The 23892-nt window shown below is 39.7% G+C and overlaps 1 protein-coding gene across 1 annotated transcript in view; it reads right to left on the minus strand.

Moving 5' to 3' along the window:
* Positions 1–23892, minus strand: part of Vmp1 (vacuole membrane protein 1) — a 99029-nt gene that overhangs the window by 64774 nt on the left and 10363 nt on the right. Inside the window, exons 2-5 of the mRNA XM_021177042.1 lie at positions 16456–16557; positions 15160–15295; positions 13986–14076; positions 12091–12201 (exon numbers count right to left, since the gene is read on the minus strand). Coding sequence (XP_021032701.1) covers positions 12091–12201; positions 13986–14076; positions 15160–15295; positions 16456–16531 — 414 coding nt within the window. The 5' untranslated portion in view covers positions 16532–16557. The remainder of the gene's footprint in view (positions 1–12090; positions 12202–13985; positions 14077–15159; positions 15296–16455; positions 16558–23892) is intronic.

The following is a 23892-nucleotide window of genomic DNA, read 5'->3' on the forward strand; positions in this document are numbered from 1 at the left end:
ACATTGGACATCTGCTTTTGTTTCATTTTGAGATTCCAGATATCTAGTCTCATAAGTTGTATTTATTATACAATAGTTTCCAAAGTTTGACTGACAGAATAATTCTGCTTTGCTCAAGATAACAGGTACTTGCCTAGGCAAGGCTGCTGGGTGAGGATACACCAAAGTCAGCCGAGAAGGCAGATTTCTCACAGGAGTGGACAGAACTACCTGGCTGTGAAAAAGGTATTTTAAGTTTCCTGGGGATTTTGTTTTGCAGCTGTAGCTGACCTCATATACCAGATTCTCTTGTTTCAGTCTTTCAACTTCTGAGATATCAGGCAGCAATATTCCAGACTCAGGTCTTTTTATACAAATTTTATATATTACTACAATTTATAATCTTTCCAGAGTAAAGTACAAAGAAAAAACTTCCATCTCAGATTATTCTGTGAGATTAATTTTATTCTATCTTTAGTGGTGGTAATAAAATAAATTTAGAATTTTTTAGGCCATCATTTTTGTTGTTCAAAAACAAGTTTTCATTGTGTTGCCCAGCCTCAACCTCCTGAGTTCTGAGATTAGGGTGGGTGCCACTACATACCAAAGAATACCAAACAAGAAAAATAAGACTTTAATTTGTGCACCAGCATGCAAGCGTGGAGGTTAGAGGACTGAGCTCACTCAGGTCAGCTTTACCCACTGAGCAATCTCAATGGCTGTTCATAACATCTGAGATGATGTCAAACAAAACTGCCCTGACCTGTTCATAAAGAGAAATTTTAAACTGTGCTCTGATGATTATGTAGTATTTATACAAGTGCAAAGAAAGATCTCCTGGTGTCACAAACACAAAATAAGGTCTTCATAAGGAGGCATGAATATACTCATAGTTCAATCAATTAAAAAATTTCTAATTGTAAAATGATGAAATAGTATATGTAATTCTACTTTGTTTTACACACACACACACACACACACACACACACACACAGACACCCCAAACCATTTTCTGGGATTTGAAGTTTTCTTTTTTTTTTTTAATCTTTTTTTAAAAAATATTTATTTATTTATTATATGTAAGTACACTGTAGCTGTCTTCAGACACTCCAGAAGATGGCATCAGATTTCGTTACGAATGGTTGTGAGCCACCATGTGGTTGCTGGAATTTGAACTCAGGACCTTTGGAAGAGCAGTTGGCGCTCTTAACCGCTGAGCCATCTCACCAGCCCCCCCCCCCCCCCCCCCCCCCCCCCCCCCCCCCCGGGTTTTTTTTTTTTTTTTTTTTTTTTTTTTTTTTTTTTTTTTTTGTTTTTTTTTTTTTTTTTTTTTTTTTTTTTTAACTAGGAACTAGTTTAGTCAAGCTCCTTTGGGTGATGAAGACTGAGTGTGTGTGTGTGAGTATAAATACTCCTAGGGAGACACACTGACATTCTTACAGTCAAGGCAGCTGTCTTAAAACTGATAAAACATTCCTAAAGACAGGTGTGCTTCCCCAACATCTGTAATGTCAATTCATAGCTAAGTCTATCATCTACATACAGAAGTAAGGGAGAGCTCAAGGGCAAAATTTCCAGTTAGTTTTGTCTGGAAACCTCAGGCCAAAGGTACTAAAGCCGAGGCGTGCTGTGATTCACTGGGAAACCATGTCTGCCTCACTCTTCACTGAAGAACAGAAGGACCGTGCTGGTGGGGATGTGATCACTAGGGACGTCTGGGAAGCAAAGGGTTGTCTGCATGACTGCAACCTTTCCTTCTTCCTTGTTTCAAGTCTGACTTTTCCATTTCCACACAGGAATTCTACTCTCCCCAAGTTAAAAGCAGTTGCTTTTCTCACCAGTCAGAAGACAGCTTACTTAAGGCTCTGACCTACAGAAAGGACGGCTAGACAGATGGAATATAGAACTACTCACTGCAAACAGACACCAAAAAGCTGACCTATTCCTTTATTTCTTCTTCTTTTTTTCAATTTCTTTTTTAAAATTTTATTTATAAGGATATTTTGTTCACATTGGATGTCTGTGCCCAAAGAAGCCAGGAAGTTCCTGGGAATTAACTGATTTACAGGTAGCTGTGGCCCAGGTGCAATGTGGGCACTGGACCTTTGGAAGAGCAGCCACTCCTTTTAACCACTGAGCCATCTTCTCCAGCCCCCCAGACCTGTTCTTTAGATTCTCTTTGTCAAGTCACAAGCTAGCACTTCCCTGCTCTTCTCTATAGAAAGCAGCATGGTTTGTCTAAACCCAAAGGCCTGGGCATTAGTTAATATGAGTGGCAGGTCTTTAAATCTGTTGGACTTAAACAAAGTATAATTAGAATTCTGCCTTATCTTCCTAATGTAACAAAATGTTTAAAAATAAAACAATGGCCGTGGCATCTAGGGCAAGAATATATGATTATATGTTAAAAGTACACATTTGCTGGCCAAAACAAAAGTAAACTCTAATATTAATTAGCTCATGAGCCTTCTGGAAGCAAGTGGATTGTATCAGATTAGTATACATATAAAGAAATGCTTGGGGCTGGAGAGATGGCTCAGCAGTTAAGAGCACTGACTGCTCTTCCAGAGGTCCCGAGTTCAAATCCCAGCATCCACATGGTGGCTCACAGCCATCTATAATGAAATCAGATGCCCTCTTCTGGAGTGTCTGAAGGCAGCTACAGTGTACTTACATATAATAAATTAATAAATCTAAAAGAAGAAGAAGAAATACTTTGTTTCTCCTTTAAAATCAAGTAAAATTGGTTTTAAAGATTTACAAATAATTGTGTATCACTTTAAGTACAGTATGATGTTTTAGTATACATTATACAATATACAGTATATACATTAATAAGCTAAAGATTTTTAGGTGACCCATCACCTCAAATGTTTCTCAGTAAGCCTGAGAGGGCAGGCCTGGTAGCACACCCTTTACTCTCAACATTCAGCTGGCCAAGGTGGGCAATTATTCACTGTGAGTTTGAGATCAACCTGGTAAGCTGCGATAGTGAGCTCCAGGCCAGCCAATGCTGAAGAGTGAGACCCCCACAAAACAAAGAAGACTCTAACAAACCCTAACTGACCTTCCTCTTTCTTTTCTGAGGTTGGGCTTGAAGCCGGGCCCTTGAGCATGCTAGGGAAGTGCTCTGCCACTGACCTCCATCTTCTAAGCAAATTTGGATCATGAGTTGACCTAAGTATCCCGAACAAATGGACTACATATTTAGGTAGAGAGCTATGCAAGTTGTTTAACATACTCTTTGAAGCTTTCTTTTAAGCACACAATTATAAATAGTGACTTAAGGGCAGGAAGCTATCCAGTCTGTATAAACCCCTATGTCCTGGAGACCTTCGTTTCTACTTTTGATGTGGTGACGCTCATGAGTTAATAGATGAGTCATTCCTTGGGGAGGGAGAGGAGCTACCATTCCCTCCCTCACCAACCAAAGGCCAACAGGCATTTTTTTTCCCCCCTAAAAAGAGGCTGCTAATCTTCCAGGATGAGCTCTGACTCAGAGTGATCATGCCACAGTCACCATGCCTACAGAAGTCAGTATCAGTGACACCAGAACCCAATTTGGGGTAATTTCTTCCTTCTTTGTACTGAAAGATTCACAGATGAGCACTGAAGCAATTATCAGAGTTAGAAAAAGTAGTGAAGAGGAAGCTGGCAGGTTAGCTCTAAGAGAATCATCACCAGCACGGCATTAACAGCACAGTTACTGAAACTATTTCTCCGCTTCATTTTACCACATCTTAGTGATGTTTCCCAAATATTTACTTCCAGCAATAAGGAATCAAGAGCCAAAAGGTCCCAGAAATATCTGTACCTAAGGAAACACGGCTTAGAGCAGCACAGACAACTATCAGGCACTACCCACAGCAATGTTTAAACACGAGAAGACAATCAACATGCCAGATTTTAAAAAGGTACAATTTCTGCTCCACTTTAAAATAAAATAACCCAAACTTAAGAGTAAAACAGACATCTGGGCAGCAAATATTGTACATATTTGTTGTGTTTAATTTATAACAAAGGTAAGGTATTTTGTTGAAACGACCATATTAAGAAAATGTCTCTTAAGGAGGAATTTTCAAAGGACAACACATTGGTTACAATTTCTAATAAAACTTGGTCAATTTTATACTATAATCCAATAGTTCCAAAACCTATTTTCACATTGCTTTTAGAAGGGAGAATGCTAATTAATGTTCCAGGCATTTTTCTACTTTGATCCCAAGTGTGAAAAACGAAATCCTAGTGAATTAGGTTAAAAAGAACATTTGTCTGTAAGGGTAGGTATCTGGTGCTTCCTTCCCAGAGGCACAGTGTAGAAATTGAGCTTTGAAAAATCTCTCTGCAGGAAAACGCTCCCCCTAGTGTCAAAAACTGTCTATACACCACACAATGGAAACCAGCCAATGCAATTATAGCTTTTGCTGCTGTTGTGATTGGGGCTCATGAAACCCAGGTTAATCAACTTTAGAACTTATGTAGGTGAGGGTAGCCTTCAACTCCATATCTTACCTTTAACGTGCTGAGATTATAGGTGTGCGTCACCACACTCAGCTTTCTTATTTGGATGTAAGATTTAAACCTTAACTTTGCTCACTCCTCCCCCATACTCTGAGACAGGGTTTCTCTGGGTAGCCCTGGCTGTTCTGGAACTCACTTTGTAGAGTAGGCCTGCTTCAAACTCAGAGATTCACTTGTTTTTGCCTCTAGAGTGCTGGGATTAAAGGCATATGCTACCATCACCCAGCAGGCATTTTCTCTTTTTTATTTTATTTTTGAGATTCACTAAGAAGCCAAGGCTGGTGAGAATAGCTAAGGGTGGACTGTGGATGTAGTCAGTAGTAGAAAATTTAGCAAGCATGTTTAAGGCTGTTAGTTTAATAATTAGCACTGAGAAGAAAACAAAGGCACAACATACATATTGAAAATGATCACTTCTAAGTACCCGAGCAAGGACCCCTCTGCAGTCATTTACATAGGACAGGGTGTCCTTTACTCTGCCGTTTCTAGTGTCTCTGGCTTCTCCAACTGGGATCTCTTTTGTCTTTTGTTTTGTTTTCATTCTACAGAGTCATGGTTATTGTAATAAACCTTTTAAGCAATCCCCAAATGGAACCAATTTATAGTCTCAAAAAAAAGAAAGAAAATGATCACTTGTTTTAAACAAGGAGCTGAGAAGCCAGGGATCGCTGTGTTGGCACAGTCTGAGGGCTTGAGTTTGACTGGACACAGCTCTTTACATTTAGAATCCCAGCACTCCTATGGGGAATGGGAGGTGGAATCAGGAGAAATTGCTGGAAGCTCAAGTATGCAGCACAGTCACACAAACAACAAAATCCTGTCTCAAAAACAGTAAAACATAAAAAAGGAGAGAACAAAAAACAAACGTGTCCTGTGGCTTTCACATATGCACACATGCACCGAAACGCAAACCCGTAAGTGTCTCTGGTCTTTTTCTCTTTTATACTCTCTCTTCTCCAAAACAAAAATATAAAACTCTGTAACATAGTATAGTATTTATAATAGCTGGAATAATTTTCTAGATACTTTATGTGTATTAAACATCATGTTTAAAAAGATACATTTGTTATTTCATTTAGTCCTCAAAACAGTCACGAGATAATTACCATTATTATCACTTTCATTTATAGTTGAATAAACTAAGGTTTAAAAGTTAAGAAATCAGGCTGGGCTCAGCGGTTAAGAGCACTGACTGCTTTTCCAGAGGTCCTGAGTTCAATTCCCAGCAACCACATGGTGGCTCACAACCATCCTTAACAAAAATCTGATGCCCTCTTCTGGAGTGTCTGAAGACAGCTACACATAATAAATAAATAAATAAATAAATAAATAAATAAATAAATAAATCTTAAAAAAAAAAAAGAAAGTTCAGAAATCTGGGCTGGAGAGATGGCTCAGCAGTTAAGAGCACTGACTGCTCTTCCAGAGGTCCTGAGTTCAATTCCCAGCAACTAGTAATGGGATCCAATGTCCTCTTCTGGAGTGTCTGAAGACAGAGACAGTGTACTCACATATATAAAATAAATAAATCTTAAAAAAAAGTTAAGAAATATGCCAGGTGATAGTGATACACGCCTTTAATCTCAGCACTCGGGAGGCAGAGGCAGAAGACTCTGAAAGTTAGAGGCCAGCCTGGTCTACAGACCGAGTTCTAGGATAGCCAAACTATACACAGAGAAACCCTTTTTCGAAAAAAACAATAACAACAACAACAAAAATCTTATGAAATTCGTCAAACATCACATAGCTAATATTGGAGCAGACATTCCAACCTAGCTACTTGACTCTGCTTCTCTCATAATCAAAACTTCTGCATACTCTTGACCATTAAAGGATGGAAAACCAGATGTGGTGGTGCACACCTGCAATCCCCTTATTTGGGAAGCCCTGACAGGAAGGATGCTATGAGTCCAAGACCAGCCCAGGATATATAGCCGTTGTGGCCTCCCTTCCCCCAGCCTGGAACCTGCTTGCTCAAGGGTGGAGCTACTTGCTCATTCGTCCTGCCACGCCTACTGCTGGAACCTGCCTTTGCTGCCTGGAGGCACACACGTGTTCGTCCTGCTACTGGACCCTGAGTTACTTGGCGGGATATTGGGTTCCCTCCCCCTTCCTTTATAACTGAGTGTCTGAAAATAGTAAAATTGAGCCTTGATCAGAATGTTTGTTGTCTTGGCTCCACTGTTTCTTCCACCCCGTCTAGATTCCTCTCTTTTCAGTTCGAACTGCCATTCTCAGTTGAACCGTTCGTGTTGTGGACTGCGGGCAGGCCGCAACAGCCGTGGGAATTATTTTCCACATATGCAAGTCAATGGAAAGAAAGGCTAACTGGTAATTTTACTGATCCTTTAAAAATTATTTTAGATTTACTTTGTCTGTATGCACATCTTCCTGCATGAATGTCTGTGAAATATATGCTTGCCTGACTCAGGTCAGAAGAGGAAGGGCACTGGATTCCCTGCAACTAGAATTACACACAGCCCCATTTATTCTTATGTAATCAAAACATGTATGTATGAATATAGATAAATAATAAATCATGTGTCTAGGCTAAGAGAGTCATTTGGGCATTGGGTAAGAATGCTTTATAGGCAAATACACAACAGTATATTGATTGTGTTAGTGTTGCCATCTAGTGGTGATGTACTAAGACAAGTTCTAGAATTGTTTTTTTCTCTTTTTTAAAGGATCTTAGCATTTATTTTGTTCTACATGTGTGGATGTTTTTCACACATGCATATATGTGTAGGAACCTGATGCCTATGGAAGCCAGCAGACAGCATTATTTTCTCTGGAACTGGAACTATGAATGATTGTGAGCCACCATCTCTGGGTATTGAAAGCAAGGTCCTCCACACTGGTCTTAACTGCTGGGTCATCTTTCTCTCCAGCCCCCTAGGAAACTGATTTCAAACCACTTGTAGATGACAATCTTTGGAGAATGTGAATAATGTAGGTTTTTTTTTTTTCAACAAGAATGAAAAGCTTATTCTCCTAGGTACAAAAGTAGAATGTTCAGGAAATTAGAATAAGCAACACAAGTCAGTGGTTCTACTAATCATCCTACTAACTATGGCACCGCAGAGATGACAGAAGCTTGCTTTGCTCTCTGGCTCACACTCACCACTCCCATGTAAACAGCAGCTCTGCTTATTGAGTGATGGGATTTCCAACACACATTTTCAAATTACAACCTTTCAATGGAAAAACTTAAATTTAAAAATAAGGAAATGGTTCATTAACTGAAAAATATGACTTCATTTTAAGATCTAATCTTTTTAGTCTTAATCTTAAGTGACCATCTGGTGTACATTCAATCACAATTAACAAGGTTTAACCGAAAAGAGGCAACTTCCACTGTGAAAACCAATGGATACGAAATACAAAGCGTTTTCATATTACTTAATTTTTAGAAAGCATGATCATGATAAAGAAGAAATTAATCTTTAGTTTTTCAAACTACATGAACTGTAATGTAAGTCTTTACAAGCAATACAAATACGAAGTCCGACAAGAAGCGGACCGTATGTCTGCCCAGACTACTTTCCTAGCGTGGCTGCTTGGCCTCTCGACTAAGGGTTACATGATTACAAGGCAGAGGTGTCTATTTCACCATCACAGAAAAGTAGGCCATCAGAATGTCGTCATCATCACAGCTAAGCGAGGGTTACACAAAAGCTCATAAAAGAAAGCACATGTAATTGGGGCTTCCCAAACACAGTCCTATTATCAAAAGACAAGGGAGCTCGGCATGGTGGTGCCCGTCTTTAATCTTAGCACTCAGGAGGCAGAGGGGAGAAGATCTCTGTAAGGTCCAGGACAGCCTGGTCTACACTGTGAATTCCAGGACAGCCCGGGCTATATAGTGACATCCCCTTCCAAACAAGCAAGCAAACAAACAAACAAACAGCAATACACAAAAGAAATGAAGATTGTCAGGTGTAGGAGGCAAAGCACAGAGGCCCTTGTGCCATCACAGAAGCACTAGAGAAACCAGGAATGTTAAACATGCAGGGTTTTCTTGAGAGAGAGAGAGAGAGAGAGATGAGAAGAGAAGAGAACTTGTTTTCAGAGCAGAGGAGGTTATGAGCCTGGTGACTTTTACATTATCTGTGCGGCCAAAACCACACCAGATCCTCCCCGAGACCTTATCATGGAACTCTTTCTTTTCGCAGTCAATCTATACATAGAACCCATCTTTATGGAAGGTGCCACATGTTCTTACAAAGTTTCAACATGGGATTGAGTTAATTATCACCGGGAATTTTTTTTCACCAAATTATACTGTACTTAATTAAATATACCTAAAGGAAACTACTTGGGGTCAGAGTCTCAAAGTTTAAGCCAACACAGACTACTGAGTTGTACTGAGCTGAACTGGCTCATCTTACATGGATTGACATGCTGGTCACTGGGATTCTAGAGAGAGACCCCCTGTACTTAAGGATTAAAACATTGTTACAAATCACAAAGGAAATGGTAAATTTTAAAAAATTATCCAGAGTTATTAGAATAGCTTGTATTAAGAACAAATCAAAACTCTGCTTTTGATTTCCTATCTTTTTTTAAAATGTGTTAAAGTTCACATGTAATTTTAACAATTTATATACAAATATAATACACAAATATACAAAAAACTTCCCATGGAAACATTTATGTATAATTAATGCAGTAGTTTCTGTAAGTTCAATGATTCTGTCTCCTCACTTGTGACTTAGTATATAGTAGATATAACACTGAGTGCAGTGAGAAAGCACTTCCTCCCAAATGCTCTTGAAAAAGGAGGGGCAAGAGAGATGGCTCAGCAGTAGAGAGGCTGTGCTGCTCTTGCACAGGACCCAGGTTCAGTTCTTAGTGCCCACAAGAAGCTCACGGCGTCTGTAACTCCAGCTCCTCCACACGCACATGATGCAGACATACAAAATACTCATACACACTAAAAGTTAAAGCTGAGAAAATTCTAATTACATTCCATTAAACTAGCACACTGATCAAGTGTAAAAATGCTCATTAATAGAAACAAAGATTTTACTTTTCCTTTACATTAATTCTGTAATAAACTTTACTGTTACAATACTACTCCTATTATTATTATTATTGCTATTATTATCGAATGTGTCCGTGCAGGTGAGTATCTGTGTGCTATGGCACAGGTGAGGGCCTCAAGGTTGTTCAGAAAGTACTTTACTCAATTATCTCTCCAGCCCTCAAATTTCTTTACACTAAATTTGTATGCAATTTAAAGAGGACTCATTTGAATTCCGTTTAATGTTCAGTAGAATCTTCCATGTATGCTGCTTCCCAGACAATTTTAGGTTTGTCTTCTATTACAAACAAATCCCTTCATCTTGTTTTTCAAGAAATATCAGATGGTGGATCTATATAAGAACAGGAAGATAGGGCAGGGTGGCCCACATCTTTAATCCCAGTCCTTGGGAGGCAGAAGCAGGTGGATCTGAGTTCGAGAACAACCTAACTTCACAGAGTGAGTTCAAGAAAAGTCAGGGGAAAACAGAGAAACCCTGTCTTAAAAACACCAAAGCCAAACACACACACACACACACACCACAAAATAAAAAACAAAAACAAGAACAAAAAGATATCCTATAATCTGTCTTTTCTTTTTCTCTCTCCTTCAATTTCTGCATCTGAATGCAGTATTACACTACTAAGAATTTAGCAGTTACAGGACTGGAGAGAGATTTAGTTTAAGCATGCAGACTTTTATTTAGATGTCCAGCATTTATGCAAAAAGCTGAAAAGGATGCTTGTGATCCCAGCACTCGGGAGGAAAAGACAAGAGGATCCCTTGGCTCGCTGGCAAGGCAATCTAGCTAAACACAAGTTTATGTAGACCCTGTGTCAAAAAATATGTGGCATGTGATTGAGGAAGACACCAAATGTTGACAACTTGTCTCCATCTACATGTATACACAGACAGATATATCTGCACGCACACATACCATAAATACAAACTTATACCAGTTTAGCAGTTACTAAGAAATAGAATCAATTACTTATTTTTATTTCAGGTAAGAGATAAGCAGATATGAATATAATTTTAAAATTCAAACATTTTTGAGATGGGGCCTCCTTACATTGCCCAAGCTAGATTCAAACTCCCAAAGCTGCTGCTATAGTCCCCTAAGCAGCTAGTACCATGTGCCACTGGGTCTAGCTTAAAATTCCAAGCTTTAAAATAAACTTAAGAGAAATGATGTACTAAAGATTAACTCCCAAATTATCCTTCAGACATTAGTTCAACACTGTCCTATAGCAAGCATTCATGCCTTAACATTAACATATTGGGTTCAGAAGTGAATGTAGTATAGAGCAGCCTTGCTTGAAATGATGGAATTAACTCAGCATGGAGTATCACTGTGGTAGTCTTTCTACCCAAGGAAGATAAAACTACACATATGGAAGTGCGTTTACTTCCTTATTCAGGAACAAGAAGAGAACAAAAGAAACAAACCATGCAGCCACAGAGCTTAGTGAGCACTCAAGCATCCCAGCCTTACCTCACCCTGACAAGACCTCCCTAGATCCTGCTGTCCTGTCTTCAGCTGCCTATTCTCCTTCAACCTCAGAATTTTAAGGTCACTTGTAAAAATGGAAAGTTCAACTTTTTTCTTGTACTTAAACTAGTATTTCACCAAGGAAGTACTTTAAAAAAATTGTTGAAAGAGTTATAAAAACACTAAGTTTTACATGTTATTTCATCAGTTATATTAAATAACAACATCCAAACTATTGACAAGTGCCCATGGCTGCTTAGAATGTTTCTGTGTCACTGATTAACAGATAAACTGTCTATATCCACTTAAAGCCTTTTCTTGGTTTTGTTGTTTATTTTATTTTATTTTTTAAGATTTATTTATTTATTTTATGTATGTGAGTACACTATTGCTCTCTTCAGAAGAGGGCATCAGATCCCATTACAGATGGTTGTGAGCCACCATGTGGTTGCTGGGAATTGAACTCAGGATTTCTGGAAGAGCAGTCAGTGCTCTTAACTGCTGAGCCATCTCTCCAGCCCCCCCTTTTTAAAAAGCCGTTTTTATTTCATTTCTTTGTTTTGTGTGCATGTGTGCATAACTGAGCACATAATAAAGGGCACAGGACATTTGCAGGAGTCAGTTCTCTCTTTCGTCTATCAGGTAGCTCCTGAGGATTGAACTATGGCCCTCAGGCTTGGCAGTGAGCTCCCTTACTGGATGAGCCACCTCACTGTTTTGTGTTTTCGAGACAGTGTCTCCTTACAAAGCCTACACTAACCTCAAACTAACAACAATTCCACTCCCCAGCTTCACAAGGCTCAGATTATGGGTATAACTTGTTCTAAGCTTTATACAGAATTTTATAAACTCAAATGAACTTCATCTATTATAACAATTGCATAAAGCAAAATAATCATTACTTCAAAATTGAAAAAAAGCCTACTTCAGGCACTGGTTTGAGGATTAGAACACTTGAAAACCCAGAAGCAGTTAAACACAGATTTTAGAATTGTAGATTCCACAGTAAATACACCAATATAGACAGAAGAAGCAGCTTCGTGTTTGTTCCCTGAAAGAAAGCCATGCTTACCAGATACAGCAGAAAGGTGTGCAATCCTGTTCCAAGACCAACAGAGGACAAAATCCCCAGGCCTATCCAGTAGGCATACAAAAGAAACTGCTTCTCTATCCGCTGCACATACTGAAAAACAAAAGGGACAAGGTATAAACTCAAACACCTGCCCAGGACCATGCTAGTGCTAAACACCTCCGTGACCCTTCAGCTGAGAAACAGTAAGACAACACACTCCTTGAAGAGGTCTCGAGCTGCCAGTGTACCACAGCAGAGAGGACAAAAAACAAAAGCAAAGCAAAACACAAAACCAACCCCTCTAAGCAGAATAAGCTGGCATGGGGAAAACAAGACACAAATCACATGCGTGGTAATCACTATTGTTGTGTTCTCTCTGGTTTCTTGAGACAGGATCTCAGCCTGTAGTCCAGCCTGGCCTGGTACTTTCCATGTAGAACAGCACAGCCTGGAGCTTTAGTTGCTCCTTCTACTTCTGCTCCCTGAGTGGTGTGATTATGCTTGTGTGCTACCAGGCCCAACCTAGTATGGTAATGCTAATAACACTTGAAAGTGATTGAAAAATTAGACATAAAACAGAGTTAAGAAAGGGACAGTTATGCAATATTTGTAAAGAGAAAACGTTAGGAATACAGGAGACACAGTGGTCAAGAAAGGGGGCAATGAACCAGGTATGGCGGTGCAACCCTTTAAACTCAGGAGGGAGGCAGGGGGATCTCTTGAGTTTCAGGACAGTAAGGGCCATGTGGAGAACCTGTCTCAAAATACCAAGATTGAGGTGCAATCACACATTTTTTTCTTTTGTTAATAGAATACATTCTTGATTTTTCAAGTAAAAAAGAAGAATAAAACAATTTCTGTACACGTAATACCACGTTGTTTTTCAAACAAGAGCAAAAATGAAGTTCAGTGCAAGAAAGACCTGACTTTCAAGAAAGAGCTGACCTGCCACACAGTGGTGGCGAATGCCTTTAATCCCAGCACTTGGGAGGCAGAGGCAGGCAGATTTCTGAGTTCAAGGCCAGCCTGGTCTACAGAGCCCAGGACTGCCAGGGTTACACAGAGAAACCCTGCCTCAAAAAACCAAAAAACCAAAAAAACAAAACAAAACAAAAAAGTCAATAAAATAAGGGAGTACAGAGGTTATAGAGCTGCTGGTTCAATCCGGTATCATCAAGGCGGGAACATGGCAGCATCCAGGCAGGCATGGTGCAGGAGGAACTGAGAGTTCTACATCTGCATCTGAAGGCTGCTAGCAGAATACTTGCTTCCAGGCATCTAGGGTGAGGGTCTTAAAAGCCCATGACCACAGTGACACACCTACTCCAACAAGGCCATACCTCCCAATAGTGCCACTCCCTGGGCCAAGCATATTCAAACCATCACGCCAAGATATAAAGATTCCTATAGAAAATGCATTGAAAACTACTTAAAAACAATGAAAACCTTCTCTGACATTAGAATAATTACTTTAAAATGATAGCTTCTAAAAAACATTTCCTATTAGACTAGATTAATGCTTCACGATTTTAATGAAAATATGCTGACAAATGTTACTTCCTTATTTTCTCATCAGTACTATGACTACTGATTGCAGGGAACGAATCTACCTTTCACAGACACAAAACCCCTCCATCTAGGAGGAAATCTGTTTGGACAGATCAGAAAGCTACAAAAAAAGCTAGCTTAAATCTTTGAAAGTAAAATAGTATCCTAAATACCAGAATAACATTGACCAGCTATGAGACAGTGCTTGGGTATTTTTAGTGCTGGAATAAGACATTAAGATACCAGTTATCAGTATGCTTAAAGTGTTGAGGGTATAAATTCTATGAACGCTGCATTAGTCACATTCTGAAATGTGCGACTGCAGACTGGGAAGCACAGCACAGTACCTGTTGGTGCGCTCCTTCCACATAATACGTAGCGACAAGCGCAGCAAGCAGCAGTAAAAAGGACACCACAACGCTTTGACGATGCCACAATCTTAAAAAGAAATGGAAAAAAAAAAGTCACATTGATCTTACAATTTGTAGAAACAGCCTTTGGGATAGACAGAGTCAGTCAAGGTATACAGTGCCAGAACCTGGATTATCATACAGCCACACTCTTACTCAGACAGCCTTTCTCCACCCAAAGCCTCATCTGGTTTGCACATGATCTCTGAATTTGGAGCGGTGCAACAGGAAAAGTGCTGGCTTTCTAGCCACAGACTGGGTTGGCCAGTGGGGAGTGCTCTCTTAGTAAGACATTTAACCAAATCTCATTTGCACTTTTACCTTTAAGAATCATAACACTCATATATTTGCTTGTCTTCCTTTGTGGGGCTCCTAGAGGGATCAAATAAGCTGAAATTTGTTATAAAATGTTTTATAAATGTTAAATACAACAAAATTGTAAGATAACCGTATAGATTCTTTAAAAGGACAAAAAAATAATAGGATGTGAAATTGCTCTCTGCCATATTTGAAACAGCCAGATGCAAGGGGTTTAAAAGACAGGACATATTTTATGGCAGAGCTCTTTTCCCCTGGCTGTCAGTAAAGCAGACTTGGGGTATCTACTGCAAACAGGCCTGGTTTCTTTTTAAGATAAAATCCGGTGGAAACAACCACTACCTTTTCCATGTTTCCCCTAGAAGAAATGAGCAAGAGCAGGCAGTCACCTGCAATAAGCTATCAAGTAAATAACATTTCCTCACTCATCTTTCTTCAAAATGAATATCCCAATCTATTGCTCTCCATTTGGGGTGGGGTGAGGTGGGTGGCATGGTCTTTATGTAGGCCAGGCTGATCTTTAAGTACACAGCAGAGGGAGATCTTGGAAAACTGGTTCTTGTGTGGTGATGGTTTTGTGCTTAAGAGGCAAGCACTCTAACTGAGCTATATCCCCATTCCCCTAGTCTAATTCTTTTTAAACTATAGGAAGGAAAACAAATGTTCCTATGATAATGTTCTAAATTTAATTAATCCCTTTTGGCAAAACAGATGGCAGGGAGTAGGAGACGGCTAAGGACTTCTAAAATTAGTAATTACGATTTATATAAAAAGTAGTAAGAAAGCTCTTTACTTTGAGGTCCATTCCTTCAAAACTACAAGAGTTTCCAGAGAGAAATACTGCAAGGTAATGAGTGGCTGTCTCCACAGGACAATATTCTGTCTTTCTTCTCGATCCCTTCTCTTCTTCTCATGAACTGAAGAGGGGTCTGAAAAACAACAGCATGGAAGTTAAAGGAGAATTCCTAACATCTGTGCTACTGTTTTCAAAGAATAAAAATCGACCCACCTTGCTGTCTTGTATCTCTAATAGCATAAAAATAACTCAAAAGTATAAATGAGATTTAACATTAAGACCATGCAAATTTAAGGAGTTCAAAGTACCAAACTCAGATCAGCCTTCTGTAGAGGAGGCAATTTATAGAACAGAATTCTAGTCTCTGAAATCTTAACAAAAGAACAAGGATTGTAGTAGGTTCCTGTACTGAAGCCTCAGTGGCTTCTCACCTGTCTGTACATCTTTGCCTATCTCTTTCCACTCCATGAGTGGCAGCTCTGCAGAGTACTCTTAGTCATCATAGAAGGATGGTACATATAATGTATGACTCCTTAGAAACAAAGTTTCATACATGTCCCAGGTAACCATTCACAGTGAGCCCAGTAATCCTGAGAAATGGGAACCAGTCCAAACAGTCAGAAAATGAACTGAACTGTCATGGTTGCCACTTCTTTTTGGTGATGAGGACTGAATCCAGGATTTCACACACGCTGTGCGTGTCCTCTGTGCACTGGCCCTAGATCTGTTATTTTCCCATCAATTTTACTGAGGCAGCAACAACAAACCCTGCAAACACACACACACACACCACAAATCATGTTCTTTACTAATTCCTTTCATAGCATCTATCCTACACAAATGGCCTGTCATAGTGGCACACGCCTTTAATCTTAGCACTCGGAGGCATGTAGATCTCTGTGAGTTCAGAGGCAAGCTTGGCCTACAAAGTGAGTTCTAGACTGTTGCAAAGAAACCCTATCTTGAAATGTACCTCCCTCCCCTCATAAAACAAAACAACAACCAGAATCCAGTAGTTGTACTTGGACTCAAACTACAAATGTGGGGAATGATAGGTGTAGGTTAGATATTTCTTCTGCAATAGAATTCACTATGTAGAACAGACTGGTATCGAACTCACAGACATCTGCCTGCCTGTGCCAGCATTAAAGGGACACACCATCCCAAAATGCAGAGGCAATCTACTTGGTTAGTGTAAGGATTAAGTGAGGAAATTCATGTGAAGTCCCAGAAGAGTGACACTCATCATCGCCCCAGGACAGTTTGCTGCTGGTGCAGCTACACGGTCCTTACCTGTGAGACTTCCATTGTGCTGATCCTTACTCATTGCTACGCGTCTCTGGTCACAATTTTTTCCATTCTCTGCCATTTCATAGATCAGGAACTCTGGAGGAGCTAATACAGAAAATAAAGCCCAGCAACACATTAGATTCTTCTGCTTTGCACCGAGACTAAAACTGAATACAGGAGCAACATGGCATATATCCCAATTGTATGATATGTTAACACTATTATGTTAAAATTCTCTTTTATAGCAAAGAGTTTTATAAACAATTTATATAATCCCACACAAAACTTGTAGTAAGGATAAACAAACAAACAAACAAACAAGTAAGCAAGCAAGCTTATGGTTATAAACCTTTTCTTAATAGTTATTCAAGGGCTAGAGAGATGGCTCAGTGGTTAAGAGCCTTGGCTGCTCTTCCAGAGAGAGGACCTGGGTTCAATTCCTAGCACCCACATGGCAGCTCACAACTGTCTTTAACCAGTTCCAGGGGAACTGGTACCTTCATATAGACTTACATGCAGACAAACACCAATGCGAATGAAATTTTTAAAAAGGTTATTACAGTGTTTTGGGTTTTTTTTTCCAGATTAAAATTTGGGAGCACTATTCACAGAATAAAGGTATCAAAAACTTGAACCTTCAAAATTGATATAGATTTAATATCTAATTCATAAATTAATGTCATACATTGTTTAAAGTTACCATATATTTTTATCCTTTCATCTTTTATAGTCATGTTAACATTATTAGAAAATAAATTCATTACATCAACTCAAACGTCACAGACCCAAGACTTTATGTAGGACTTGAAAGGCCATGGGTATAGAAGATAAGATTTTCATGTTTAAAATATACTGGGCCAGAGATATAGCCAGATGGTAGCAGAATGCTTGCTTAGCATGCACAAAGCCACAGGTTTAATCCCCAGCATGGGAGACACAGAGATGGAAGGACTGGAAGTTTAAAGCCAGTCTGGACTAAATGAAAGTCTATTTCAAAAGGGGGGAGAAGTGTATATTCAAATAATGAAAATATTCACCCATAAAAGAGAAAAATAGATGAGAGTGTAACCTGCTTGCAACATCTTGTCACCCACTGATTGTCAGGTTGACTCTGCTGATTCAGTTGATGTCTTTTTCCTCCCTCACTATTCCTTCCACAGATGCATGCTCAGTAGATTAAAGAGGATGGTCATTTGTCAGGCAAGGGTACTGGAGCTGTCCTGTGCCCCTGCTAGAACCTACAACCATGTTCTCCAAAGGTCAGAGACAAGTGTGATGCCTTATCCTGCAATCTCAGAACTGAAGAAACTGCCACAAGTTTGAGGCCAACTTGGTCAACAGAATACTAACCTAGCATGGACTACTGTGTAAGACTGCTTCAAAAACAGAGGCTAGGGGGACAGTTCAGTTGGTGATGTGCTAGCCATACAAGCATAAGGACCTGAGCTTGATACTTAACCCCCAAGTAAAAGTCTAGGTGTGGGGGCATGTGTTTGTAACCACAGCATTGCCAAGGTGGAACATGCAAACTTCTAGGACTTGCTAGCTAGCCAGCCTAGCCTACTTATTGAGTCCCAGGTCTCAATGAAAGACTTTATTTCAAAAAAGCATGATACACAGTAACTAAGGAACAATGCCCAAGGTGACCTCTGCCCTCCACCTGCTCACACCTATACACACACACCGCTATAAGTATGCCAGTATAAACACATAAACACATACCAACACATACATACACACACACAGACACAAAATCAAAAAGAAGGTGATCACTGGCTAGCCATTTACACAAAAGTTTGTGTGTGCATATGTACTTGCGTGAAACTAACTCTAAAAGCTAAGACATCCAAATGGTAGGAGGGTCATGAAACAATGAACTAAACCAGAAAACAAACTTCTTGCTTCCTTATCAGTGATACCACTGTGGTTCACTCTACTAGTCTGTAACAGGCCCCAAGGCAAGGTTACAAATAAAATAAGATAATCAAACAAATACAAGAGATCAATTACAATACAGCAGAGTGAAACTGGGGTTTTAGGAACTTAGATAAAAAAGAGTATATAATTTAAAGAATGAAAATAGAGTTTAGAGTTCAAGAGAACTCAGTTTTAAATCTAACCTTCACAAGCAACTATTCTAGGACCTTGGAACAGTTAAAAGTCTCTACAAGCAAGTTTAACTTGCTTGCTGTTTTGAGGCAGGGTCTCCTTAGTGCAAGGTGGCCTCCAACTCATTAAGCAGCATAGGCTGGACTTGACCTCCACAGCAGCCTCTTTTGACCTCAGCTTCCTAAGTGCTGAGAGTACCGGTTGCTCTCATTTGTAAAATAGGGAGAACATGGGTTATCAATCTATACAACATACAAGTACATATAACCTCATCTTTGTTGGGATGGAATGGGTGTGTGCACAGGCCAGAGGTAGGCATCAGCTCGTCCAACCCCCCCCCCCCCACACACACACACATTGCTCTATTCCTTATTTTTATTTTCTTGAGCCAGGACCCAGAGTTCATTGCTGCAGCTAGCCTGGCTGGCCAAGCTCCAGAGATCAGGCGTCTCAGGGCTCCCCAGCACTGGGGTTAGACATGCCTAGCTCTTATACGGGGGCTGGGGATCTGAACTCCTAGCCTCATGGCTGCATGGCAGGCACTTTATCTGCCATGATAATCTCACTAGCTCCTGCCATATCTTTCATATGAATCTAATATATATTACCTAACACAATGAAGATGAGTTGGAGTATTATGGGAGCTCAAAGCATAATACACTCCAAGTATGGTTTTATAAATTTATGTCAAATATCTGTGACTATATTGTCTAAAAACAACATTGCACATATCATTACTATAAAAGAATGACCAAGTTATTTTGTGAAAACATAAAATCAGGGGTTGGAGAGATGGCTCAGCAGTTAAGAGCACTGACTACTCTTCCAGAGGTCATAAGTTCAATTTCCAGCAACCACATGGTGGCTTCTTCTCCCGTGCCCTCTTCTGGTGTATTTGAAGTCAGCTACAGTGTACTCATTAAAATAAATAGATAAATAAATCTTTTTTAAAAAGTTAAAAAGTGAAAAAATGAAATCAGAGCATCAAAATAGCTTATAAAGTGGAGGTTTAATATTAGCAAAGTATACTGAGGGTGTCTGAAACAGCACTGTCTACAGGAATGAAGGATTTTCTATCTGTCTGTCTGTCTGTCTGTCTATTTTCAAAGACAGGGTTTCCCTATGTAGCCTTGGCTATCCTGGAACTTACTCTGTAGACGAGGCTAGCCTTGAACTCATAGAGATGCTCTTGCCTCTGCCCAAGTGCTGAGTCTAAAGATGTGCACTACCACTGCACAGCCCTCCTAGTTACTTAACTTGAAGCTATACATAAGTTTTGAAGATGCTTGAAAGTGTGGAGGTGTGGATTTAGCCAACCCCACAGCCAACCATCCATAGATAGATAGATCTCACAACATGTAAAGTTTGATCGATTTGGGGTGAAAGGAACAGAGCATAAACTGGGAATGGTGATGCACACTTAAATACCAACACTCGGGAGGTAGAGCAGGAAGACTGCCACACATGTGGGGCCAGCCTGGACTATATTCCGAGTTCTAGTCAGTGTTGAGATCATGAAATCATGCATACCCTCCAGCATGCATGCACTTGTGCTCACACACATGCATGCTTGCATTAGGAAGCAAAGTTCCCATCACTACCCACTCCTACAAAACCATTCTGCTAATCAAACTAATTTCCCCTATTTATTCTTTCACATAGTATTATATTGAATAGACAAAAGCGTTTTATTCAAAACAACTTAGGTCCATTTAAGGTAGAATCTAATAATAATGGTATTATGGAATTAAAGGTTTTGTTTTTGAAATATTGTAACAGGAATTATTTCAGTAAATAATCTCTTATACAATATACTAAAAAAATCTTTCTGACATTTCCTTCTCAAAAATGTTCTCTATAATAAAACATAAAATAATCTGGATTTTGTTAGAAATAATCCAGAGAACTTAGTTTTGTTTAGTCAGTCTAGTTCTTCACATAAGAAACAAATTCAGTTTTAACAAGCTTTTAAAAACCTGTATTATTTTCCAAATAAGAATAAAGGCGAATAAACTATGAAAAAAGGGTTCTGTCCAGTTAAATTATAAAAGCATCAGAGCCTCCTGGGAGTTAAGGACATGGCTCAGTGGTAAAGCACTGGCCTTAATACACTCAAGGCCTCGTGTTTGACAGCCAGTGTCACAAACAAACAAAACAAACCTTCTTTTTGCATTCTGACCATTTCTAAGATGGTGGTGTGGTGATACATACCCATAACCCCAACACTTGTGTGACTAAAGCAGGAGACTAAAGACAGTCCCTGCTACATACGCAGATCTTGTCAATAAAATTAATTCCTAATTTAGAACATATTTTTTTGCCACACAAATTGCAGAACTCTGCAAAGCTGCCATGTCTCCAAGACCACTCTGTAATCTTAAGGTGAGCCAGAATAATTAGACATAGGTGGGAAAATAAATAAAAATACAACAGGAACAGCCACTTTTAAGTTCACTCTGTAAATATCTATCAAGTATTCATTGGTGCTAGTTACTATCTGAGATGCCAAACCTCAGCCTTTTTACTGACAGTTATCAGTTTCTTAGCTATCAACGCAGTTTCTTTTTCTTTTCTTTTCTTTTTTTTTTGGTTTTTCGAGACAGGGTTTCTCTGTGTAGTCCTGCCTGTCCTGGAACTCACTCTGCAGATCAGGCTGGCCTTGAACCTTTGTGGATGTGTGGCACTCCTGGGAATGATCATGGGACACCATGCATGTTGAGACAAACACTTCCACCGACCTACAGCCTCAGGCCTTCATTTTGTACACAAAAACAGAGGGAGAAGCCTCAGTCCTTGTGCTACTAAACCTACTGCCACCCGCCTGAGCACAGACTTATGCCACCAAAGGCCTGTGGGGACACACATTCCATACGTCCATTCCCTTTCACCTTTTTAGGGACTTAGCTCCCTCGGTTCTCTCTGTGTGATCAATCTTGGCTTCTTTATCTCTGGCAAATAAATATCATCTAGTACTTCCCATTTCTGTCCCGCAGTCTCCATTTCCTCCGCAGCAAATCTCTACTCCACTGCAGTGAGCCTTCTGACTTCACTTCTGACTCCAGGAAATCATAAAATGTCTTTCATCAAGAACAGTAGTATCTTACTGAGCCTCTTACCTAGCTGGGGGCAGGCAATCACTCTCTCCTGAAGGGTCTGGTTTCCCCCCCACTCTCTGCATACTCTGCTGACAGCTCTTTCTGCTTCTACTCTTGGAGTTATTCAATGTCTCCTTCCAAGTTCCTTTTTGCAATCTCTTCACACTCTCTCCCTAATGATGTCATCTAGTCACTCGGCCTTAAATACCCTCTACATAGTGACAATTCTCTTCCTCTCAAAAGTGGGATGTTCTGCATGACAGTGCCTTATGAATATTCTGTAAGAATAATCAGATCACAGAAGTTTTCAAGTATTCAAGTCTAACCGACTCCTATAATGCACACACAGGCAGGCAGAAGTCAAGAAACTCAGGTAATGTCACAGAACAAGTTACAACAAACCTTAGAGCAGCAACCAGATACAACATGGCCTGAAAATACCCAGATACAACATGGTCAGATACAACATGGCCTGAAGTAGCAGTACAGAGTGTGCTGACCTGTTGGCAAGACACTTTCCTTCAAACTAAATATAGATTATTTCTTGGAGGATTTTGAAAGAAACAATCTCAATCTATGTATTTCTCTTTGTATTAGAAAATTAGTGTTTTGGTTTATAAGGCTGGTTGGAATAATTCTAACCCCTACAGGCCATTCAGCTGCATGTCTATTAACTCATTTTTTCTGTTCTCTTCTTTCTTTTTTCTCTCCTTCCTTCCTCCCCATCTTCTTCTCCTTCCTTTTTAAGATTTATTATGTATATGAGTGCTCTGTCTTCAGACACCCAGAAGAGAGGATCAGCTCCCATTACAGGGGTTGTGAGCCACCATGTGGTTGCTGGGACCTGAACTTAGGACCTCGGGAAAAGCAACCAGTGCTCTTAACTTCGGAGTCCTCTCTCCAGCCCTGTTTTGTATGTTTGTTTGTTTGTTTTGTTTTCTGATATATGCTTTCTCTGTGTAGCCCTAACTGTCCTGGAAATTCCTCTGTAGATGAGGCTGGCTTTGAACTCACATAGATCTACCTCTGCTGCAACGAAGTTAGTGAACTGCAAAGCCATGACTCAGTCCCTGTTCTAGATGCCCTGAGAGGACACAAGCATCTACCTGTCTACCTACCTTTTGTCTTTGCTGCTTGTGTTTTCAAGCTTAGGTGGATACCAGTCTAGAATCTACACACCCTATTAATATCACTCATTGTCTCACTTGTTAGAGGCACAGGAAAATTTGTTCCTAAAAGTTTCCAATATGTTCTGATTAAGTTGACACCATATTAGGAGAAGAATTATTTCGATTATGTATTCCATGCCTACTTCCCAAGACAGAACTTAGTTATATCCTACCCCATTTTTGCTTCCCTTCTCAGCTTAAAATAGTGTAAAATTTTTATAGCCAGAAAAGAAAAAAAAACCATCATTTTCACTTAAGTCTCTCCTAAATTTTTCTTTAATAAAAAAACTTATGCACATGGATGTTTTGCCTGCATGTATGTCTGTGCAGCAGATGTATGGAGTGCCTATGGAGGCCAGAAGAGTTACATGCCCTGGAACTGGAGTTACAGATAGTTATGAGCCACTATGTTGGGGCTGGGAATTGAACTGGGGTCCTCTGCAAGAGCAGTCAGTGTTCTTAACTGCTGATTCATTCTAGCCCATAGTTTTTTCTCTTTTCTTTTCAAGTGTTTCTTTGGGTAATTAAGCTTTTGCATTTGAAACTATTTATATAACATGCCCATCTTAATTCCATTTTGTCTTTAAATGTTTTTGTTTTGTCTTGGGGGATTGTCTGTGAGTTAGTTTTGCTATTTCAAGAGGAAGTATATAGATCTAGGCATACTGATTTATCCCTGTACTCCCAGCTTTTGAAAAGCTAAGGCCATGAGATGCATAATCAGTTAGTTCTATGCTAGAATGTGCTAGTGTGAGAGCCTATCTTGACAAAACAAAACAAGGCAAAACACATGATGACACAAATGTGTAATCCCAGCACTCAGGTGGCAAAGCCTGGGGAAACCTCACAAGTTTCAGGCTAGCCAGAGCCAGAATATGTCACAAAAAAGCAAAAAACAAAACAAAAAACCCAACAACAATCAAACTATATTTAAGTGCCCTGAATAATGACTTGACAGATAGGAGCAGTACTTCTCCATGCCCTTTTCCTTTCCAATAATAATAACAACCACCACCACCACCACCACCACCACCATCACCACCACCACCATCACCACCACCACCACC

The sequence above is a fragment of the Mus caroli genome, chromosome 11, assembly GCF_900094665.2.
Source record: "Mus caroli chromosome 11, CAROLI_EIJ_v1.1, whole genome shotgun sequence".
In the NCBI taxonomy this organism is placed as follows: Eukaryota; Metazoa; Chordata; class Mammalia; order Rodentia; family Muridae; genus Mus; species Mus caroli.